The sequence below is a fragment of the Carcharodon carcharias genome, chromosome 7, assembly GCF_017639515.1.
Source record: "Carcharodon carcharias isolate sCarCar2 chromosome 7, sCarCar2.pri, whole genome shotgun sequence".
Classification (NCBI taxonomy): domain Eukaryota; kingdom Metazoa; phylum Chordata; class Chondrichthyes; order Lamniformes; family Lamnidae; genus Carcharodon; species Carcharodon carcharias.
In genome coordinates, this window is record NC_054473.1 from 22,912,449 (window position 1) to 22,934,328 (window position 21,880).

General features: G+C 43.8%; 1 protein-coding gene across 1 annotated transcript in view; it reads right to left on the bottom strand.

Annotated features, from left to right (window-relative positions):
* The window catches only part of LOC121280337 (interleukin-17 receptor C-like), a 76,480-nt gene that overhangs the window by 33,988 nt on the left and 20,612 nt on the right, over positions 1-21,880 (bottom strand). Inside the window, exons 3-10 of the mRNA XM_041192224.1 lie at positions 19,844-19,987; positions 16,427-16,522; positions 12,486-12,610; positions 8,123-8,234; positions 5,084-5,128; positions 4,682-4,818; positions 1,800-1,856; positions 480-537 (exon numbers count right to left, since the gene is read on the bottom strand). Of these exons, the coding sequence (XP_041048158.1) occupies positions 480-537; positions 1,800-1,856; positions 4,682-4,818; positions 5,084-5,128; positions 8,123-8,234; positions 12,486-12,610; positions 16,427-16,522; positions 19,844-19,987 (774 nt within the window). The remainder of the gene's footprint in view (positions 1-479; positions 538-1,799; positions 1,857-4,681; positions 4,819-5,083; positions 5,129-8,122; positions 8,235-12,485; positions 12,611-16,426; positions 16,523-19,843; positions 19,988-21,880) is intronic.

Genomic DNA, 21,880 nt, shown 5'->3' on the forward strand with positions numbered 1-21,880 from the left:
TACCTGTCTCCTGGATGCATTGGGCCACCTCCTTCCTCCAGTAGCAAAATCCTATTGGCTGGCAATAGGTCCAAGGGCGGGACTTCCTCCCCGGTGAGGGGCGGGAATTCCACACAGTACCTGTTTAGCCTGCCTGCAGTGTGTTATGGCTGCAGGGCTGGCTGGCATGGAGCAGATCACCTCCACGCCGACTTTGCTTCGGGGGTATGGGGGGTATAAAGCCATCTGCCCCCTCCCCATAATATCCTGCCCACAGATAGGTAAATTCAAGGTTGTAACTGTAACGATTCCTTTTGGACATCAGAAAAATTGCACATACCCCTTTCTTTGTAAAGTAACAGATACTCTGCTTACTTATATAAATAAATCACAATGGGAACAAAAATGTTTAAAAAAATAAAATTACGTTTTCACAATGAATATACAAATGACATAAACACCCGAAGGCAGAAAAAAACTCTAGCAGCAGCTGAGCTCACCCTGAGAAAATGGACATTTTTCACATCGTCTGGCATCTTCTATTGTTGCAGACCATGCCTATCAAAACCAGAATAACGTGTAAGCAAAGTCAGTGCTGAACCATATTGTCACCTCTAAATAGTCTGCAGACCATTGTAAGCAGGATCCAATGGATCAAAATCCATTGGAATATAATAATTTCCTCCGATCTCAAACAAATAAAACAAAACTACAATGACAAAATTTAATTTGAAGCAACCGTACAAAGAAAATACACGGCCAGCATATCTCAGTGCTCACTTCTTGAAAAATAACAATATTTGTATGAAGAATCACACTTACAGTGTGAAAATATCAGTCTCACAATCACACAGCAAGCTTTTGTGAATAACTTATTGATCAATGTCAAGGTGTCCAATGATGTAAACACAGTTTACACAAGTATGCTCATTTTTTTAGGGAAACGTCACTGAGTAATGATCTAAACTTTTCCCTCTGGTATAAAGTAAATAGTGACTTTATTGAGCATCATGGAATTTTCCTCTCATTGGCGGATTAATGGCAGAGTGGGACTTTTGTCCTACACATGGCACTGCTGCTAATCTCAGGAAATTTCCTTCCCAATTCCTCATTAGCCATCAAAGGCAACATTCCTCATTGGGTTAACATGGCAGGGAGAAAGGTTGCTGCCAACTTTAAAAAATGCTGTTCAATAGAGGGGGATGGTTGTGAGTTGCAAGAATGCCTGAAGGAGCAGCAGTCTCGGTGGTGGGGGGGGGCTGCACAGCAGGAAGGGCTCCCAGGTTCTCAGGCGAATCCTTGGAAGTGGAGCTGGCTAAAATTAGGGAGACTCTCGGGCACTGAAAGCAGAAGACTTATAAGATGATGGTTCAAGCTGTTTGGAGGGAGGTCGCACAGGCAGTCATTGCAGCCTTCACAACTCCAGGAGCTACTGCACAGCACAGGAAGAGATACAATGACCTCAAGAGGTAAAGCAGCATTGCTAATCCAAATCCCATACCACTGAGAGAGCCTTCACTCATCTTTTTCACTATCATTACCTGCATGTTAGGGAAACTCAAGGACATTCTTACAAACACTTTCAAGCATCATATAGACTCACAATCACTTGTCAATTCACATGGCCTACCACAAAGGGTTCTGCTAGTGTTCAAGGACAATTTATTTAAAGCTTCACCGAAGTGTGAGCTTCCCTCAGGTCTCACAGAGTAACCGCCCAGTCATGGGACAAATATATGTAATGGATGGTGTTCAGAAACTGAGGCCATCACTAATATTTCTCTCATAATTTTAGATAATATCGTTTGATAGGTACATACCTGCACGCACAAACAAGGGACGATGTCTGAGAAGTTGAGGTGCACCTCATTCACTTTCTGGATAAATAATAATAAAGAACTATCACTCCATGTATTTATGAAAAACCACCTTTCACAGTTGTGGAAGCACAACTAACAGGCCGACCAGCTCCATGGGGGTGAAATTGGTCTTGGGCTCTCATGCAAAATAGCTGATAGTACATTGGCTGTCTGGTTTATATTCTGCCCAAATATCTTAATCATTGAATCAATTGGAAAAAAGAAAATCAGGTGGTGTAAAAGGGGCAGCCGATTCGCTATCAACTGTTTTGTGCTTTCACCCCCAGCATCTCTTCATAGTAATGACTTCTCAATTACATGGTCACAACTTCAAGTCTCCAAACTACTCTTCTGTCAAATCCATTTTCCAAAGGTATAAAATTATTTTGCTTTAAGGTGCATAATCTATTGGACTAACCACCATGACCAGACCAAACAAATGACCAAGTTTGAGTTAAAAACAAAAAAACTGTGGACGCTGGAAATCCAAAACAAAAAAAAAACAGAATTACCTGGAAAAACTCAGCAGGTCTGGCAGCATCGGCGGAGAAGAAAAGAGTTGACGTTTCGAGTCCTCATGACCCTTCGACAGAACTTGAGTAAGTCCAAGAAAGGGGTGAAATATAAGCTGCTTTAAGGTGTGTTGGGGAGGTGGGGGGGGCGGGGGGGTGCGGGGGTGGTGGTGGTGTTTGGCAACACCACCGCCACCCCCCCCGCCAAACACACCTTAAACCAGCTTATATTTCACCCCTTTCTTTCTTGGACTTACACAAGTTCTGTCGAAGGGTCATGAGGACTCAAAACGTCAACTCTTTTCTTCTCCACCGATGCTGCCAGACCTGCTGAGTTTTTCCAGGTAATTCTGTTTTTGACCAAGTTTGAGTATCTGGTAGGCATATGATTTGAACTTTGGCCCAGTCATTACAAGGCCAATAGACTGCAGGATCACGATGTCTGGGACATTTTGGATTTTGTAGTTGTTAAATTGAAACCTCGAGTTTCTGTGAGAAAGAAAGAAAATGACCCCAATGATAACTTATAAATAGGGGTTGCCAACCCTCCTGGAGTAGCTAAAAGTCCATTGGAATCGGCATCAATCTGCTGGTGGCCAAAGAAAGCAATCCGGGAGATTTTTAATATGATATTTCAAACAGATCAGTCCCATAATTCATCATTAGCAACCACCAAGAAGGGGGTGAAACGACAACCTCCCATCATGCAGCATTGCAACGCAGTGGCATCACATCATAGAGTCATAGAGTTATACAGCACAGAAACAGGCCCTTTGGCCCTATCTATTCTAATCCCATTTTCCAGCACTTGGCCCGTAGCCCTGTATGCTGTGGCATTTCAAGTGTTCATCTAAATACTTCATAAATCAGGCACAGCACTACCCAACCAAATTCAAACCTTAAACCGAAAATAAAAGCCAAGGGGATTCTGATTGCCTGGGATTTTGGGGAGCAGTGATGGAATAGGTGGGGTTTGAATTTCATTGAGAGATTGGACATGAGCAGCGAGCATTAGCCTGAGTGTGATGGGGACAAGTGGGGGTTCAGATCACTTTATTTAATTAAAAATGGAGAGGAAGAGGGAGAAAAAAGGTCATTTTTTTCCTCAGTTTTAGCAGCTTTGAACATCCCTGTTTGAAACCATGCCACCGGATCTTTCATCAAGCCCCTTAAGAGTGAGTAAAGCTTTCTCCCCCCAATCCTAAACTTTAATCATTATTCACCCTCGCTGCAAATTCGTCCCATTTGCCTAAGTAAAGTTGGTTGTTTGTTTTCCTCTCTCACGCTCCATGAACCCACTTGCACCACACTGCCGGATTTCCATGATGCAACTTCTGCCCACGTCTCCTGGAATATGTCCAGCCAGAGTTGGAAATCACACTGATAAATCAGAATGTTGACCTGGCCTCTTGCTCCACCCTGGGCTTCCTGAAATGTGTAAATGTGAAATGAAATGTTGAGAAAACCTTATTCCAGCCTGGGCCTCCTAAATTTTAAAACAGGCAGGTAATGATATAAGAAACCCTATCACTCGAACCTACAAAGTGGTAAGAATGACATGTTTCCCATTTTTTCAGGGGACACTGAAAACTAATAAGATTTTTAAAAATTCATTCATGGTATGTGGACTTTGCAGTCTTGGGCCAGCATTTATTGCCCATCCCTAGTTGCTCCAGGAGGAGGTGGTGGTGGTGAGCTACCTTCTTGAACTGCTGCAGTCTATGTGGTGTAGGTACACCCACAGTGTTAGGGAGGGAGTTCCAGGATTTTGATCCAGTGCTGGTGAAGGAACAGCGATATATTTCCAGGTCAGGATGGTGAGTGACTAAGAGGGGAACTTCCAGGTGGTCGTGGGTTTGGAAAGTGCTGTCTAATGGATCCAGGGATTCCTAGGTGCCTGCAACGGCAGTCACAAACTTGCTCACTATGATTTGGAGTAAAGACTGGCTGGCTAGCAGGAAATACTACTGACTGTATTCATTCAAAGTGTAAGACTGACACCTGTTCCAGACCAAATGGCAGCTGAGACCACATTACTCATGGCTGTGCCTGTTCTTCAAATATGTAGTTTTAACCATTTTTCCACCTTCTTCTGTCTTTTACCAATCTATTTTTCCACATCCATTGGCATGGCGTAACAGTGAGCCCTGACTTAGTGCCACTCCACAACAGCAATTAAGCAGTACTCACCAAGTGGGGAATTACAGGTCAGTCTTCTGATCTGATATGAGGATGGTTTGAAATTTAATAAAAGTTTTGCACTTTCAGGAGTTTAAAGATATTACAGATTTACATGCCCACATTAGTAACAGGGTTTCTAACGTTACTTACTGATACATCAGTAACCAGTGGGTTTTTGCTCTCAAATGGTGGCGTCACATTATACTTGAACACGCTGTAATAATTTGGCGGCACATTAATAACAGCCATTTGCATCTTGTTTTCTAATGTGGTATTTATGGTTGGAACTGCAATGCAAGAAAGAAAGTTTGATATGAGGATCATGTTAAAATTATATTGTACCTTAGGTCTAAGAAGAATTAAGATTACAGAAAGCTGAATCCAGCACATTCATCGTTGGTGCAAACTCATGTCCCTCAGTTATACTGCGCCATCAATTGTAATTTCAATGCCCTTCACTGCTTCTATTTCATTAATATGAAAAATATACATGATTATAAAATTATATGTATTTTATATATACACGTTATATTTCAAACTGTGTTTCCTCACCCTTGCACCATTCTATGTTCTCCAGAAAATCTTTCAAGGTACAATCTGCAAGGAAACACAAAAGACTCATTAGGAATTGTATGTCAAAACATTTATTTTGTGCAGCAGCAAAATAACACAGAAATAAACATCTTCAGATACTATAAAATTTATCCAGAAATTCTTTAGCATCATAGAATCAGAGTACTAAAGACTTGTGCTCCAGGCCTAGCTGCACCCCTAGCCAAGCTGTTCCAGTACAGCTACAACACTAGCATCCAACTGGCATTGTAGAAAACTGCCCAGGTATGTCCGCTCCACAAAAAGCAGGACAAATCCAACCCGGTCACTTACCACCCCATCAGTCTGCTCTTGATCATTAGCAAAGTGAGGGAAAGGGTCGTCGACAGTGCTAACAAGCACCACTTGCTCACTGATGCTAAATTTGGGTTCTGTCAGGGCAACTTAGCTCCTGACCTCATTCCAAACATGGACAAAAGAGCTAAACTCTTGAGAGTGATTGCCCTTGACATCACAGCAGCATTTGACAAAGTGTGGCATCAAGGAGCTCTAGCAAAACTGAAGTCAATGGGAATCAGGGGTAAACTTTCCACTGGTTGGAGTCATATCTAGCACAAGGGAAGATGGAGTTGGAGGTCAATCATCTCAATTCCATGACATCACTGCGGGAGTTCCTCAGGGTGGTGTCTTAGGCCTAACCATCTTCAGCTGCTTCATCAATGACCTTCCTTCCATCATAAGGTCAGAAGAGGGGATGTTCACTGATGATTGCACAATGTTCAACACCATTTGCAACTTGTCAGATACTGAAGTAGTTCACGTCCATATGCACCAAGACCTGGACAATATCCAGGCTTGGGATGACAAGTGGCAAGTAACCTTCACTCCCCCTACACAAGTGCCAAGCAATGACCATCTCCAACAAGAGAGAATCCAACCATCGGCCCTTGACATTCAATGGCATTACCATCGCTGAATCCCCACTATCAACATCCTGGTGTTACCATTAACCAGATACTGAACTGGACCAGTCATATAAAGACTATGGCTACATGAGCAGGTCAGAGCCTGGGGATTCTGCAGAGTGTAACTCACATCCTGACTTCCCATCTACAAGGCACAAGTAAGGAGTGTGATGGAATACTCTCAGCTTGTCTGGATGAGTGCAGCTCCAACACTATTCAAGAAGCTTGTTGTGACACAGCAGTTGGTAAAGCCAAGTTATTTAAAAATCCCAGAGGGAAATTTTAAACAACTGTCATAACCTATATTTTTAAGTGGAATGTTTGAGATGCAGCTCTAGATTCAGGAATCAGACCACCAGTTCTTGAGAGATTTTTATGGCAAACTACATGAGACATTTGTTAATTTACACAAGATAAATAAATACACATGGCTACAAATTATTAATATCATAACATATAACAAATTCCCAAACTAACCTCCATTAAAGCAACAACAACCTATAGACTTTAAGCAGACACCAGGCAAAACATTTACAACTTACAAATTCAAAATGAGGTTCTTTTCACTTTAGTTCCTTTGCAGACACAGTGGTAGGCCTCTGCCCTGCACACACAAAACTGCTATCTGTTATATCTAGCACATCTCATTGAATGTAAATTCTCACTGTATCACCAGCCCCTTTGAACCCCACCTCTTCTAACATTAAAACCCCTTTCATCATTCCAATTTTATTATTAATACAAACATTGCTTGGGCTCTGCTAGCTAGATGTCAGATTTCACTTCCCTTCTTGAACGCTGTATTCAACAAAATGCAAATGCACTCTATCTCTCTTATATCTCAAAACTAGTATACATCAAAGCACCCAGACTAGCTGGCTTTAATCCAATTAAGACACATCCACAAACTAAACCTCTATTTTAAAAGAAAGATAATTTCCAATAATATTATATACATTAATAGCATTATGACAAAGCTTGACAAAGTGGCCTGCTTGATTGGCACCGCATCCACAAACATTTACTCCCTCCACCACCGACGCAGAGTAGCAGCAATGTGTACCATCTACAAGATGCATGCAGCAACTCACCAAGGCTCCTTCAACAGGACCTTCCAGACCCACAACCTCTACCACCTCAAAGGACAAGACCAGCAGATACATAGGAACACCACCTCCTGCAAGTTCCCCTCCGAGCCACACATCATCCTGACATGGAACTATATCGCCATTCCTTCACTGTTGCTAGGTCAAAATCCTGGAACTCCCTCCTTAAGAGCACTGTGCGTGCACCTACAACACACGGACTGCAGTGGTTCAAGAAGGCAGCTCACTACCACTTTCTCAAGAGCAATTAGAGATGGGCAATAAAAATGCTGGTCTAGCCAGTGATGCCCACATCCCATGAAAGAAAGAAAGAGAAAGGTTACCACTAGGAGGCCATTCAGCCTATTGTGCCCGTGGCTCTCTCCATGTAAGAGCAACTCAGCTAATCCCATTCCCCTGCTTTTTCTCCATAGTTCTACAAATGTTTTTCTCCAAGTATTTATCCAATTCCCTTTTGAAAGCCACGATTGAATCTGCCTCCACTATACTGTCAGGCAGCTATGCCAGATCCTTACCACTTGCTGCAAAAAAATGTTTTTTCCTCATCTCGACTTTGTTTCCTTTGCTATTCACCTTAAATCAGTGTGCTCTGGTTCGAGACCCTTCAGCGAATGGGGGCAGTTTCTCCCTATCCACTCTGTCCAGAGCCCTCATGATTTTGAACATCTCTATCAAATCTCCTCTCAGCCTTCTCTTCCCTGAGGATAGCGACCTCAAGTTTCTCCAATCCATTCACCTAACTGGAGACCCTGGTCCCTGGAACCAAACTTTGCTGCACTCTCTCTAAAGCCATCACATCCTTCCTAAAGTGTGTCTTGTCAATAGGCTTGTGAAACTCCATGGACAGGGAGCTTGCTAAAGTTGCTTATGCAGCCGCAGCATCTAGTTTCTGCTTCTGCACATTGTGAGCTTACTGGTAGCTTCTTAATCACACGAGGATCAACAGTACCTTCTGTTGTTTTACCCACCTTCAACTTCATGCATATGCTGCAAAACCTCCTGGTTTTCAAATTTTGTGGAAGCTTTTATTAGAACTTTACTATTCAAAACTGCTTGAAAGCAACTCAACTCCACGGTTCCCTAATAGGAAAAATAAAGAACAATTAATTCATCTCTTTTTCCCTGTGGGCTATAGCAACTGCATTCCATCTTTACCCAAATGTTGTGTTAGCTTACTATAACCAGCAGGCAATGTAACTGAGGCAGGTTTCCTTTGTGCCCTTAGGGAGGTGTCTCTCCCCTCCCACATGAGTCTCTTTCTTGCTATTCTCCCATCTTTCTTGACACATGAGGTAGACAAAGTGTGTGCTTATGCCTTTTCCATAGCTGGTTTCTCCTGGAACAGGCTGCAACACCATGTCAAACATGGCTGACCAGGAGACTGCTCCCACACATACCAGCTGCCATAGGCATAATGGAAGGATGTACAGGTTCACAATCGACATGTTTGGCTGGGTAATGAACACACCTCCCATGGCGAACAAGTCCTGGGCCGGGATTTTCTGGTGGTCGAGCGGGCTCGGCAGGTGGGCCCAGGAGTGGTTGGAAAGCGCAAGAGGAGTGAGAGTGCTGAAGTTCTCACTGTGTGCGAGTGCGTGCGGTAAAAGATCCCTGAGGCACAGAGCCGCCTCAGGCAGCTGAAGATTTTTAAAATGAAAAACTTAAGCAATGTTAAAAACATATCCCCTCATGTGACAGAGTCACATGAGCAGCGACATGTTATGAATGAAATTTAAACATTTTTATTTTTAATTTTTATTTGCTGCTGGAAACCTCATCCTGTCCCTGGATAAGGTTTCCTAAAAAATCCAAAGGACGCTTGGCCTTTTCACCTGCTCGCCAAACACGTTGGACAGGCAGCAAAAAGTGTCATTTAATTATTACTTCAATGGCCTTACTAGGCCTGTTAATTGTCAGCGGGTGTGCTGCCGACTCCTGCACACGCCCGCCAACCAAAGTATCACATGATCATGTCGGGACGCTCGCCCAACATCATTTTACGCTCGTTCAGGTCAGGCTCGTGCCCACCCGACAATTTTCTGTAATATTCTGCCCCTGGATTGAGACTTGAACGCAGAGCTTCCAGCTTAGAGGTAGGGGCACTATCAAGCACCACAAGACCTCTGGAATCTCTTTCACATTGCACAGAAAGAATTAGTTTTTCTCCCTACAGAACCACTTGAATTTGAAAGCCAATGAGTAATGTTAACTATTCCCTGATGCCTTCTAATTTGGAGTGAGGACAACCAAGATACAGCTTTCCCTTCAGTGTGGTCTCTTTCAGTTTAGAAGCAAGGCTGGTGTTTTTTCTTACAAAGCTGTTCCGGTTTTATAGACTGCTACTCCCTTTTCAACGTCATTTCTGTTACCATCAGGGTAATTGTAACGCACAGGAGTGAGCTCAGTTACATAGAGATTGCAGAAGCTGGGACTGTTCTCCTTGGAGGAGAGAAGGTTAAGACTAGATTTGATGGATGTGTTCAAAATGATGAAGGGACTGGACAGAGTAGTTAGGGAGAAACTATCCCCGTTAGCGGAAGGGTTGAGAACCAGAGGGCACAGATTTAAGGTAATTGGCATTGCCAAAAGCTTTTTTATGCAGTGAGTGATAAGGATCTGGAATACACTGCCTGAGGGTGTGTGGGAGAAGCAGATTCAATCATAGTTTTCAAAAGAGAATTGGATAAATATCTGAAAAGGAAAGATGTGCAGGGCTATGAGGAAAAGGTGGGGGAATGGCAGTGATAGATTGTTCCTGCATAGGGCCAGCAGGGATGTGACAGGCCGAATGGCCTCCTTCTCTGCTGAAATAATTCTATGATTCTATTGATGGATGGAATTTGGTTGGATGGGAAGTTAAAATGTTAAAAATGTCAAATCTGAACCTAATCAACCTCCAATCTTCCACTTCTGGTTTTAACAGACAAGGGACAAAGGGGAGTAACCAATGCATTCTCAAGAGGTGAGTCGGTTATTGAAATCTTTTAAGGAGGTTGCCTGCCTCCATTTTGACAGTGCTTCCATTTTTAACTGCTGTGGGATAGCTCTCCCAGGCCTGATGAAGACTGGCAGTCACAGGAGGCTGTAAGGTAAGTGCCTTTACAGCACTGGGGGTCGATTAGCTCAGTTGGCTAGGCAGCTGGTTTGTGATGCAGAATGATGCCAACAGTGTGGGTTCGATTCAATTTTTTTTTATTCATTCACAGGATGTGGGCTTTGTTGGCTGGGCCAGCATTTATTGCCCATCCCTGGTTGTCCTTAAGAAGGTGGTGGTGAACTGCCTTCTTGAATCGCTGCAGTCCAAGCCCTGTGGATGTACCTACACCACATGGACTGCAGCAGGTGTGGTGACCCTCAGGTTAAACTCACCACCAGTTGTCCCTCTCTCTCTCTCTCTCTCTCTAATGAGAGAGCAGCCTATGGTCCTCTGTGACTTTACAGCACTGCTTGTGAATCAGGAGGAGTAGGAGTGCTTCCTCCAGACCCAATGTCCCCATGACCTGTCTGACTCCCATCTGCATGACCTCCTACCCAGACCCAGCCCCTGGTGATCTCTCACCACCACTAATCCTGACTGCAGCCTTCTGCATCCAGCATGCAGTCGAACATGTCAATTAGGCTGTTTGCTGGCCAGGGGTCCAGGAAAGTAAAATCCAAACATGTTTGGGAGTTAAAACTCCATAGTATTCAGGGAAGCCTGTGCTTCCAGAATTCCTGAACATAACCCTTCCGAAGCACTCTGAAATCCATCCCAGTAAATCTCAGTGCTTGTGATTTCACCTTTAGCTGAAAGGGCTCAACTATTCAGGCGCAATCTGATCCACAACCATTGGCAGAGCCATTGCATGGAGTCAGATTCCTGGTGTCCCTCACTTCTGACACCAATGATTCTGATATTCCATTAAAGCCCATTGTGCTGCACAGCTACTGCTAAATGCCTGTCCCTCCATCTAGTAGATTTAAGTAGACATCAAACTTAATTCAAATGAACCTAAGAATTCAAAACCTCAGTTCAGGCTGAGATTGACAGTCAGAGGTATTACAAGCGGAGGCTGTCTATGCCACATAGAATCATTGGATAGTACAGCACAGAAGGAGGCCATTCAGCCTATGAAGGCTGCACCAACTCTTGCGACGATCAATCCAGTCAGTCCCACGCTCCTGCTCTTTTCCCACATCCCTGCAATTTTTGTCTCCTTCAATACGTGTCCAATTCCCTTTCAAAAGCTACAGCTGAATCTTTATCCACCATCCCATCAGGCAGTGCATTCCGAATCCTAACCACTCATTACAAGAAACATTTTTCCCTGCTGTTTGTAAACTTTACAACAAGGTATTTTCTAAACACAAACGAGCTATTCAATTCTTGATGTGGAATGGTTTTACAAGGAAACTAGACTTTCAAAACAAAGGGAATCCACAGGGCTTTACAATGAAGCTGCACTGCACTGGGAAATGTTGAAAATGTTGATTTTTTTTGGAAATAAGAAACCGTAAATGCTGGAAATACTCAGCAGGTCAGGCAACATCTGTGGACAGAAGCAGATATTTCAGGTCCGTGATCTTTCATCAGAACTGGGAGAGTTAGAGAGTAACAGGTTTTAAGCAAATATTAAGCAGAGTTATTGCGGGGGTAGTGGAGAACAAATGGGAATGTCTGTGATGGTGGGGGGGGAGACAGGAGAAATTAAATGGCAAAAGGGATGATGGTGCAAGGTAAAACAAAATGATAATGGAACAAGTAAAGAAACTAAATATAGATCTAGAGGAGGTGTAATGAGAGAAGCAGAATTATCACCTACAGGTGCACACCAAAACAATGAGGGCAGAGATTATGATCTGAAATTGTTGAGCTTGATTGAGTCCAGAGGGCTGCAAAGTAGCTAATGGAAAGATGAGGTGCTGTTCCTCATTGACCTTAACTGAAACAGTGCAGGAGGCTGAAAACAGGGAGTCAGAGCGGGAGCGGGGCAGAGAATTTAAATAACAGGCAACCTGAAGCTCCAGGTCATGATTGTGGACTGAAGGGAGCTGCTCTGCCACACAGTCACCCAATCTGCCTTTGATATCCCCAATATAGAGGAGACTGCATCGTGAGTGGTGAATACTGTGCACCAAATTGAAAGAGGTATGAATAAATCGCTTTTTCACCCGGAAGGAGTATTTGGGTCCTGGGCAGTAGGAAAGGAGGAGCAGCATCTAAATAAGTGCATGTCTGTACAATAGATTAACAATGACAAAACAGTATTCTTTTTTCATATTTGGTCTAACATCAACTTTTTTGACACATGATCAACATCTAGGAGTTCCAGCTCTTCCTCTCGCACTTACCATTGGCCTGGGTCTTGATGATGTGTTGTTTCCATAATCAGTGTGAGGAAATTGAATCTTCAGCTGTGCACACATGTTTATCCCATCATCCAGCTGATGTGAAAAAATATATATCAACCCAAAGCCTGTAAGGAAAAGAAGGACGTTTTTTTTTTGTTTCTGAAAACCTGCACGTTAATTAGACCATCCTGTTCAATGTTGCCATTGGTTTTAAAGCCTACCTATATTAGAAAATGGGTGACAGAGTGAAAGGGGCATCTTTTTTTGAAGGATAAGGTTCACTAAATATTATATTCATGAATTCCCTCTCCTTTTGAAAGCCATTTACATGAAGGAGGAAAGAAAAGCAAAAGAAACAAATAGGTTTTTTAAAAAATTCTAGTGATGAGGAGAAAACAAAATTCATGTTCTAGATTTAAAATGTAGAATTAACTTGAAAAGGTAGAAAGCCCAGAAAAAAGATGCGCTTCAAGGGGCTGGATTGAGGTCTTACTGATAAAGTGGCCAGGTTAATTTAGACGTCCATCAAGTATCTGCTGTATCTTTTATATTTTTTCCACCTACTTGCACACGTTCTTGGAGGTCTTGTGGCCACAGTGGGTAGTGTCCCTGCGACTAAACCAGAAGCTCTGGGTTCGGGTCCCAGTTCAGGACTTGATGGCCACGGAAGGTGCATTCATAACATGGCTAAACAGGTTGATTGTCAACCTGCAAATCCTTCCAATACGGCAGGCGGTAAAGAGTGGGAGAGTATCCTGGTCAGCCACACTGAGTGACAGCTGCAGCAACAACAGCGTCCCCAGATTAAAAGGCCCAGAGCGCAAGTCCTTGTCATGAGCTGTACTTTGGGGCAAGCTTCCTCCTCATTTTGAGGAACTGATGTTGCAACTAAGCAACTAAGTTGTTGCTTAGTTCTTTTCCCACAAACTCTCAGCTTCTTAAAGCTACAGTCCATGCCTGCCCCTGTTTCCCCAGGGATATTTCACTGTGTGTTTCCCATATGTGTATTCCTCTTGGGAATCCCTGGGCAGGATTTTCCGGCCCCCCTTGCCGCTGGGATCATCCAGTCCCACTGAAAGTAAATGGATTTTTGCCTGGGCCGTCAAATCTCCCCCGGCAGCTTCCACCATGATGGGATCTTTTTCAGATTTTGGAGGAAGTTGATTCATGAAGGCAATAGCAGACAGGTACAGTTATACCCACTCCCACTCTGCCAGTTGTACATATACCTCCATGAAGAGACCACAATTTCCGGATGGTATATAAACTTGCAGCCAAATCTGGAACCCTTTTTTTAAGTCTGCCAGTGGCTACAAAGGTGCCCTAAACTTTTACTGAATTCTTCCATGTCAAAAGGAGAAATTTGCTAATGCAGTCATAAAACCTCCACCTTCTATAAACAATTTATCTAAACCCTGCTGCCTCTGGCCAGGATTTCCTGGCTGGCGAGTGGGGAATGGGGCCCGCTCGCCGACGCGTAAAATGACGTGGGATGACATCAGGTTGAACTCCCGATGTCACCACGCCTCATTTCAATTTTCAGGAAGGCGGGGGTGCAGCAAAATCAGCTCTGCGCCCGCCGACCTGTCAATGGTCAATTGAAGCCATTGACAAATTCATTAAAGTGATTAGTGGACCTGCCCATCCAACCTTAAGGTTGGCGAAAGGCCAGGAGCCCTGGTGGGCATTAGAAAAAGTATGAAACCTCATCCAAGGGCAGGATGAGGTTTCATGTAGGTTATTAAAAATGTAATAAAAGTGTCTTTGAAAGTGATGGACATGTCCCAACTCATGTGACAGTGTCCCATGAGGGGACATGTCAAGGAATTTTTTTTCCCTATTTTTAAGATTTTTTAGTGTAGAGTCACCTCCTTGAGGCAGCACTTAGCCTCAGGGAGATGAGTGCACTCTTTCGTGTGCATGCACGAAAGAGCACACTCTCAGCTCAGGGAATCCCCCCGCCCCGCACAGGGACACACAGTGCTTCCTGGTGGACATCACGCCGAGCGGGCCTTAATTGGCCCACCCACGTAAAATGGCGGCACACCCCCAATCATGGGAGCCGATCGGAGCCGTGCCTCCATGCATCCGCTCCTAAACATCCAACCCCCCCCCACCCCCGCCTCCCCAACAGGGGAAAAATTCTGCCCTATGTATTGTCCAGTACTATCACTCCTATTTTCCTATTTCTCATTCTCATGTTTATATATCTTCATGGCCTCTCTCCTCCCTACTTCTGTGAGCTTCTTCAGCCCTACAACTAACACATCCCCACACCCTCCTGCCCCTACATCCCCAAGCCCAGCATTCTTCTGACTTTGAGTCCTTGGCAGTTATGCCTTCCACCATCTAGACCCCATACTCTGAAAATCCTAAGTGTCTCTGCCTCTCTAGTTCCCATGTTTTAACATCTTCTTTTAAAGCCCATCTCTTTGACTATGCTTTTCACCAGCCCTCTTACTACCAACTCCTTCTTTGATTCAATATCCAGTTTGTTTGATTTTGCCTTTGTAAGGTGCCTTGTGACATATCTCTAAATTAACAGCCCTGTACATCATGTTTCTGTTATCTTTGCTGATGATGATATTGATGTTGAAGAAGCATCACCGTCCTTTGTGTCAGGAATGTCAAAACACTCTTCGAAGAAAACTGATCCTGCTTTACAACGTGAGGTTAGCTCAGTGCACTACGGTATACACAGGAGCAACAATCCCAGTTGGGAAGTTGAGGGGGCTGGGGGGCCGAGGGAGTCGGCAGTTACAAGACCATGAAACTGGTATTGGATCATCCTCCAGGTGTACATTCTACGGGCAGTTTAGTGTGTGACATAATGTGGTCAATGTTCCTTTTTAAGTATGCACTTCTCCTCCTCCTACTTGTACCCATCTCCTACTGATGTTTTTGGTGTTTATGTATTGAATGTGAAATAAAATTACCATTTACTCCTGCCTCACCTTTCATAATAAAGTGTGCACTTCACAAACTAGATGAGATCACTCTTATATACCCTTTACCCGGTCCATACAAACTTTGCTTTGACCATGTTTTATGGTAAATTGGACTGCTTGGTCACACTACTGTGGATCCCTTGGGGTTGTAGCACTTGACTAGTGCGCAAAGGCATTCATTTCACTGTTTGTAGGTTTTTTTAAAAAAAGCCAATCTCATTGAAGTCTGAATCAAAATAAGGTTTGATGTTGGCTGGAGCCCCGATCAAGTGGGCTGAATTTTTAATTGCAGGGCAGGGTGAGAAGGCATGCAGACACGCATTGAAAATCCTGTTCCCGGAGCGAGTCACTGGATCCTGACACTTCCGGAATGTGACGTAATTTTCAAAGGGAGGGGCGGGGCAGGCTCAGGCTCATCTCCAATGAATGGCTCAATAAGCTTCTTAAGGAACTTGTTATCCGGCTAGGGAGGGCCAGATGGTGATTTTCAAATCCAAAAACACCAGATTCAAATGAACAATCACATTAGTGCTCCGCTAGTGGGTTCAATGCATGAAGCTGTATTTTTTTTTAAAACGGGAAGATTTTTTACCACCGGGTGTTTTGCTGTGAGATCAAGCACAGTACTGTTTGGTTGGTTGTTTGACCAATTCTCTGAGTGCTGAGGCTTCTGAATCCCTGCCTCCTCTCTTGTGCAAGGCAGTGACAGACCCCATCATGGCTGCTGTCTGCCTTTGACACTCCTGTTCCAGCAGGCAGCTCCCATCTCCTCGCAGAGCTTGGCGCCACGAATTGGGCATCCAGCTGGTCTTCGGCCCAAATAGGGTATTAATATTTGAAGACCGCGCCATGCAGGCGCAATGTGGGGTCAGGACCTGGAAATGATCAGATTCCCAATCCTGATTTGAAAATCAAGCTGGATAAGTCTGGATTTCTATCACAGATTTAGATTTAGCACTTGTGTAGGTCTGGTTCATTGTTTATTATTGTTACCTTCATTATTGTCTTCGTCCTCACTTTCTTCAACCGTGTCAGAGTACTTGTTTCTTTTGGATAGGCTTCCACTTCCCCCCGGATTCCATTTACTCTCTGCCATCGGTCAAAATAAATGAGTTATAATTTATTATCTTACTCTACTTTCTTTTAAAGAAACAAAGTACATTCGTGTGGCACCTAACCATATCTTCAGGACATCGTAAAGCACTTGGCTGCCAATTAAGTATTTTGAACTGCAGTCAATGTTGTTACATTGATAAATGTAAGAGCCAATTGCACGTGCAAGGTTTCAGGAACAGCTCTTACTCCAAATCACCAGTTAAGCTGTTGATTTCTTGGTACTGCTTTTGAGAAAAGAACGCTGGCCATGTCAATCCAGGAGAACACCCTGTCCTTGGAAGAGAATCCTTTATTCCCATATGACCAGTGACAACACCACCACACTGAGCTGTCAATGTTGATTATATGCTCAAGTGCTGGAATGGGGCTTGAGTACCGAGGCAAGACTGCTCCCTGCCACATGTGGGGAGATGGCGGCATAGTGGTATTGTCACTGGACAGGTAGTCCAGAGACCTAGGGCAATGCTTTGAGGACCTGGATTTGAATCCCACCATGGAATTTGAATTCAATAAAAAAAACGTGGAATTAAAAGTCCGATGATCACCATGAAACCATTGTCGATTGTTGTAAAAACCCATCTGGTTCACTAATGTACTTTAGGGAAGGAAATCTGCCGTCCTTACCTGGTCTGGCCTACATATGACTCCAGACCTACAGTGATGTGGTTGACTTTTAAATGCCCTCTAAACAAGGGTAATTAGAGCTGAGCAATAAATGCTGACCTACATCCCATGAATGAATTTAAAAAAAACTATGGGCAGGATTTTCCCGTTGGCAAGCGGGGGGCGGGGCCTACTCGCCAACGCATAAAATGACGCGCGGTGATATCGAGCAAAACTCCCGATGTCACCGTGCCACATTTAAATTTTCTGGTAGGCGGGGGCACAGCAAAATCATCTGTGTGCCCGCCGACCTGTCAATGGCCGATCGAGGCCATTGACAGAGCCATTGAACTAATTAGTGGACCTGCCCGTCCAACCTTAAGGTCGGCGGACAGGCCAGGAGCCCCGGCGGGAATTAGAAAAAGCATGAAACCTCATCCACAGGCGGGATGAGGCTTCATGAAGGTTTTTTAAAATTTTAATAAAGTTGTTGTAAAAATTATGGATGTCCCAACTCATGTCACATGAGGGACATGTTAGGGAAATTTTTTATTATTCTATTTTTAGCTTTTTTACATTTAGAGCCGATCTCCCTGAGGCAGCACTTAGCCTCAGGGAGATGAGTGCGTTCTTTCGTGCGCATGTGCAAAAGAGCGCACTCTCGATTTTTGGGTTTCCCCCCGCCCCCCGGCAAGGGAGTGCGTATTGCTTCTGTGCAGACGTTGCGCAGGGCAGGCCAATTAAAATGGCGCCGTGCCCCCAATCGGGGGCTCCGATCAGAAGCGCGCCTGTGCTCCCGCCCTTCAACTTCGCCCCCGATGGTGGGGGAATCCTGCCCTATATTCACTAGGCTTTGCCATTGTGATATTTTTTCAGCTAGTTAGACACGTAAGGGGTGAAGTTGGTCCCTGTTGAGCCTATTTTTTGGATGCAAAACTGTAATTGTGGGGGATCAAATTCCAGGCATGGCCATGCGTGCTCAGTCTCCACCAGAAAATTGCTAATCCAGGGCCCAATGGTGCCAAATTCAGCTGAACCTGTCCGTTATACGCTCCACAGTGACCGGGAAATTGGTTTCGCACCGGAAACTACAGTGAAGTGGATAGTGTGCCTGTAGACATCAGCCCAAAGCTGAACTCTGGTTTCCATACAGCAGTGAGTAATAATTCAGGTAGATTCATGACCGGCCCAATGGAAGGCCACAATAAATATAGCAGCAAGGTGGGAATGGGGTGTTACATGGCCACAGCAATTTTATCTTCACCATCTCTTTAGGTGAAAAGAACCGATGCATTTAAGGGAAAGTTTAGATAAACACATGAGGGAGAAAGGAATAGAAGGATATGTTGATGGGGTCATGAAGAAGGGTGGGAGGAGGTTTGTGTGGAGCATAAGCACTGGCATGGACCTAATGGGCTGAATGGCCAATTTCTGTTCTTTAATTGCGAGGTTACTGTGGGCAGAAACTTCTGTCCCACGGCAGGCGCGAACCCAACCCAGAGTGAATTAGTGCGTGATGACGTTGGGCGAACGTCCTGACATCAACGTGCACTTTGTAATCTTTCGGTTGGCACATGCAAGAGATGGCAGTGCACCCGCCGACAGTTAAGAGGCCTATTTAGGCCCTTCAGCAATCAATTAAGTTTGTAATTTTTGCTGCCCGCTCAATCGTTCGGTTGGCAGGCGGGTGAATAGGCCAGGCGGCCTTTGCATTTTTTATGAAACCTCATCCACGGGCAGGAAGAGGTTTTCAACAGTTACTTAAAAAAAAAATTAAAATTTTTAACAGTGGTTTTTACATGTCTCTCTTCATATGACTGAGTCACATGTAGGGACACGTTTACGTCATTTGTAAAATGTTTATTTTTCATTTTGAAGTTCTTCCGCTCCCCGAGGCAGCTCCCTGCCTTCAGTAAGCTTTCATTCCACGCTCCCCTGCACTCACACAGGCTTCAGAGCTCGCGCTCCTCCCGCCCTCACCCCAGTAGCGCTGAGCGTTTCAGCGTGCATTTCACGCTGGCTGGCTGCTAATTGGCCAGCCTGTGTGAAATCGCAGTCAGAGCCCGATCGCAGGTGGTGGTACATTTTGCGGCTGCTCCTAGGCCTGCCTGCCCAACGAAGGGAAAATTTTGCCTTATGTATGTAATTCTGCCCCATGTCCACCAAGCAAGTTGTGTTCAAATCATTCCCATTGTGTCTTCATGGCTGCTATTCTAAAAACAAATTGTTAATTTTAACTTTAATTTGTCTCTGGCTGCGGGAGGCAGCAGCAGAGCAAGTATAATAAAATAGTCTATAAATGCTATGTAACTTTTTTCTCAGACTTTCCATTGCTAAGAGTGGCAGGTGATGTATAATAGAATACAACTCTTAACAATGGCCAATTTTTACTGATCACAAGGCAAATAAGTCTTTAACCAACTGGCCTTTTGCCATATGTTTCAATAAATATTTGCATAGGATACATATCTAGTTTCATCGAAATTTATTTCAGTATTTGAGGAATCAAAAAGGATTTTTTTGTCAATGCAATATATCAGACACTGTGTCTATTAAAAATACTTCCTTATATATTCAATGTCAGAGGAAATCTGCTCATAAGTTGCAGTTTCCAATTGATTAATTGCAATCTTGAAGTTTCTGAATTTTTGGACAGTTTGACATTCTTAATATTTTGTCCTTCACTCTTACCTGCCAGTGACACAGTCAGCTGGACACGTATACATGGGTTGCAAGGCTTGTTCTCTTCACAGTAGAGTATAGTGGAGGCTGTTAAGTTAGTTGCAAGCAGTGTGTTCACTGGCATCTCTTCACTGTTTTGTTCAGAGTCACAGTCTGTTAAGTAAGAGTTATGAAACAGCTTAGCATGGTAATTACATAGCAGATAGAAGATAAAAGGGTCAATGGAGAAGTGAAATATCTGCTGATGCAGGTTAAGTGATAACGTTAAAGCTCAAACATTAAATGTTGCAACAGCAGGGGTGATAGCCTGCCTGCTCCATAATCTATAGTCTGAACTTTGAAATCACTGAGAATTCAAAGGTAGATTCTATGGTATATCATGTTAGGAAATAGAGATAGTTTAGGTAAGTTATATTGGTGTTTGTGGGTGTTAGGAATGAGTTTTACCTCTAATGTTTAAGTTTGATTTGTATTTCTGTACCTGTGAGTTAAGGAAATGTCAAGTTCAGGTTTAGTTTCACTTTAAAAGGTGCCTGCATGTCTAATGAGAGTTTATGACCGTAAGAGAAGTTAAGCAAACACAAGAGTAGAAAAAAATAGACTGTTGCCTAGCAACAGGGGTCCAGGGAGGCAGGTCCCTCCCATACACACATGCAGAAGAAACGAGAAACAGCAGTTTTGAGTTCAGTTGGGAGCAGCTGCCTGGCAGAAGCAACCTAGAAGAGGCAGTAGCCAGTCCCAAGCTTAAGTTGATTGAAAGTAGCTGCCAGAGAGAGACTGCAGCAAAGAGGTCAGATAGCAAGTCCCAAGCTAAAGAAGAAAGTCCCCAAATCCAGGGGAGTGGAACAGGAGAAAGTCCCAAGAAGACCTTCTAGACAAAGGAAGAACAGGAACCTGGAAAAGGTCCTGTTAAGTGAAGTTAAGGGTGAGGAGCAGAGAAAGGCTCCAAGCTTTAAGCTCCAGGAAGCAGAGTCAAAGCAATATAGGCTTGTGAGAAGTCAGAAGGTCCAAAGAGATAATTGAACATCTGTAACTCTTTGCTATGGGCATGTGAAGCAGTGGTGTACTGTTGACAGCTGAGTCAGTGAGAGACAGTGTGTGGAGGAAAGCTTGAACACATTTGGCGACCTAGGGGAGAGGAACATCAGAAGGAGAGTTCAAAACACTGAAAGTGAATCCTTGTGGGAGGCATCTGAAAGAAAGTGTTGGTTTGGGAGAATGTTCTAAAGCGAGTTCTTGGAGAGTGGAGATTGGAAACCTGCATGTGAAAGACAGAGTCTAGCGAGACTTATTGGCTCCCGGTGTGACAAATGTCTGGTTGTGGGGTTGGGGGGTGGGGGGGGGGGAGTGGAGTTGAGGGGGGACCCATAGCATCTGGTTGAGGTGGCATCTGTCACATGGTTTCAGAACATGATGTGCCTGACTACAGATTGCCTGTTGGTTTACATGGACTATATAATTATTGTGAACATTAGAACATAAGGTAGCTTTTGTAAATTGTGCTATCCTTACAAATCTGTACATATCTGTAAAAGGTATAGTTGTGGGTGAAGGAGTATTGTAATATAGTTCATCCTTTCTTGTTTAATATATATTTTATTCTTCTGTTAAAAGTTCATTAGCTGACTCCGGTGACTGTTCAGTAGCCCCTCTCCATGTATCTAAACAAACAAATGAAAGTTAGGATCTATCAAGCTGTGTTCCACCCTGAGATCAGGCTTGCTCAGTGGTAACCTCAGCTGGGGATCATAACACTCATCACCTTAAGTAAGATTGACAGCCTGTAATGTCTTTGCACTGGTTGCAAAATGCTGCAAGTATGAGGCCCTCGATTGGGATGCAGTGAGGCTTTCAAGCTTATCCTACCACTTAGAAATAATAATTATTTCAAGAAATTAAATATATCAATTTATGTTTTAGATTAGTCTAGCCTTGACTATATCTGGTCAATGTTACTATATGGATGTGAAAATTAAAATATAAGCAAGACAATGGGAGATAAATTAAAGGCAACAGAGATGTGGGGCACAATTTAATGCCCTCCCC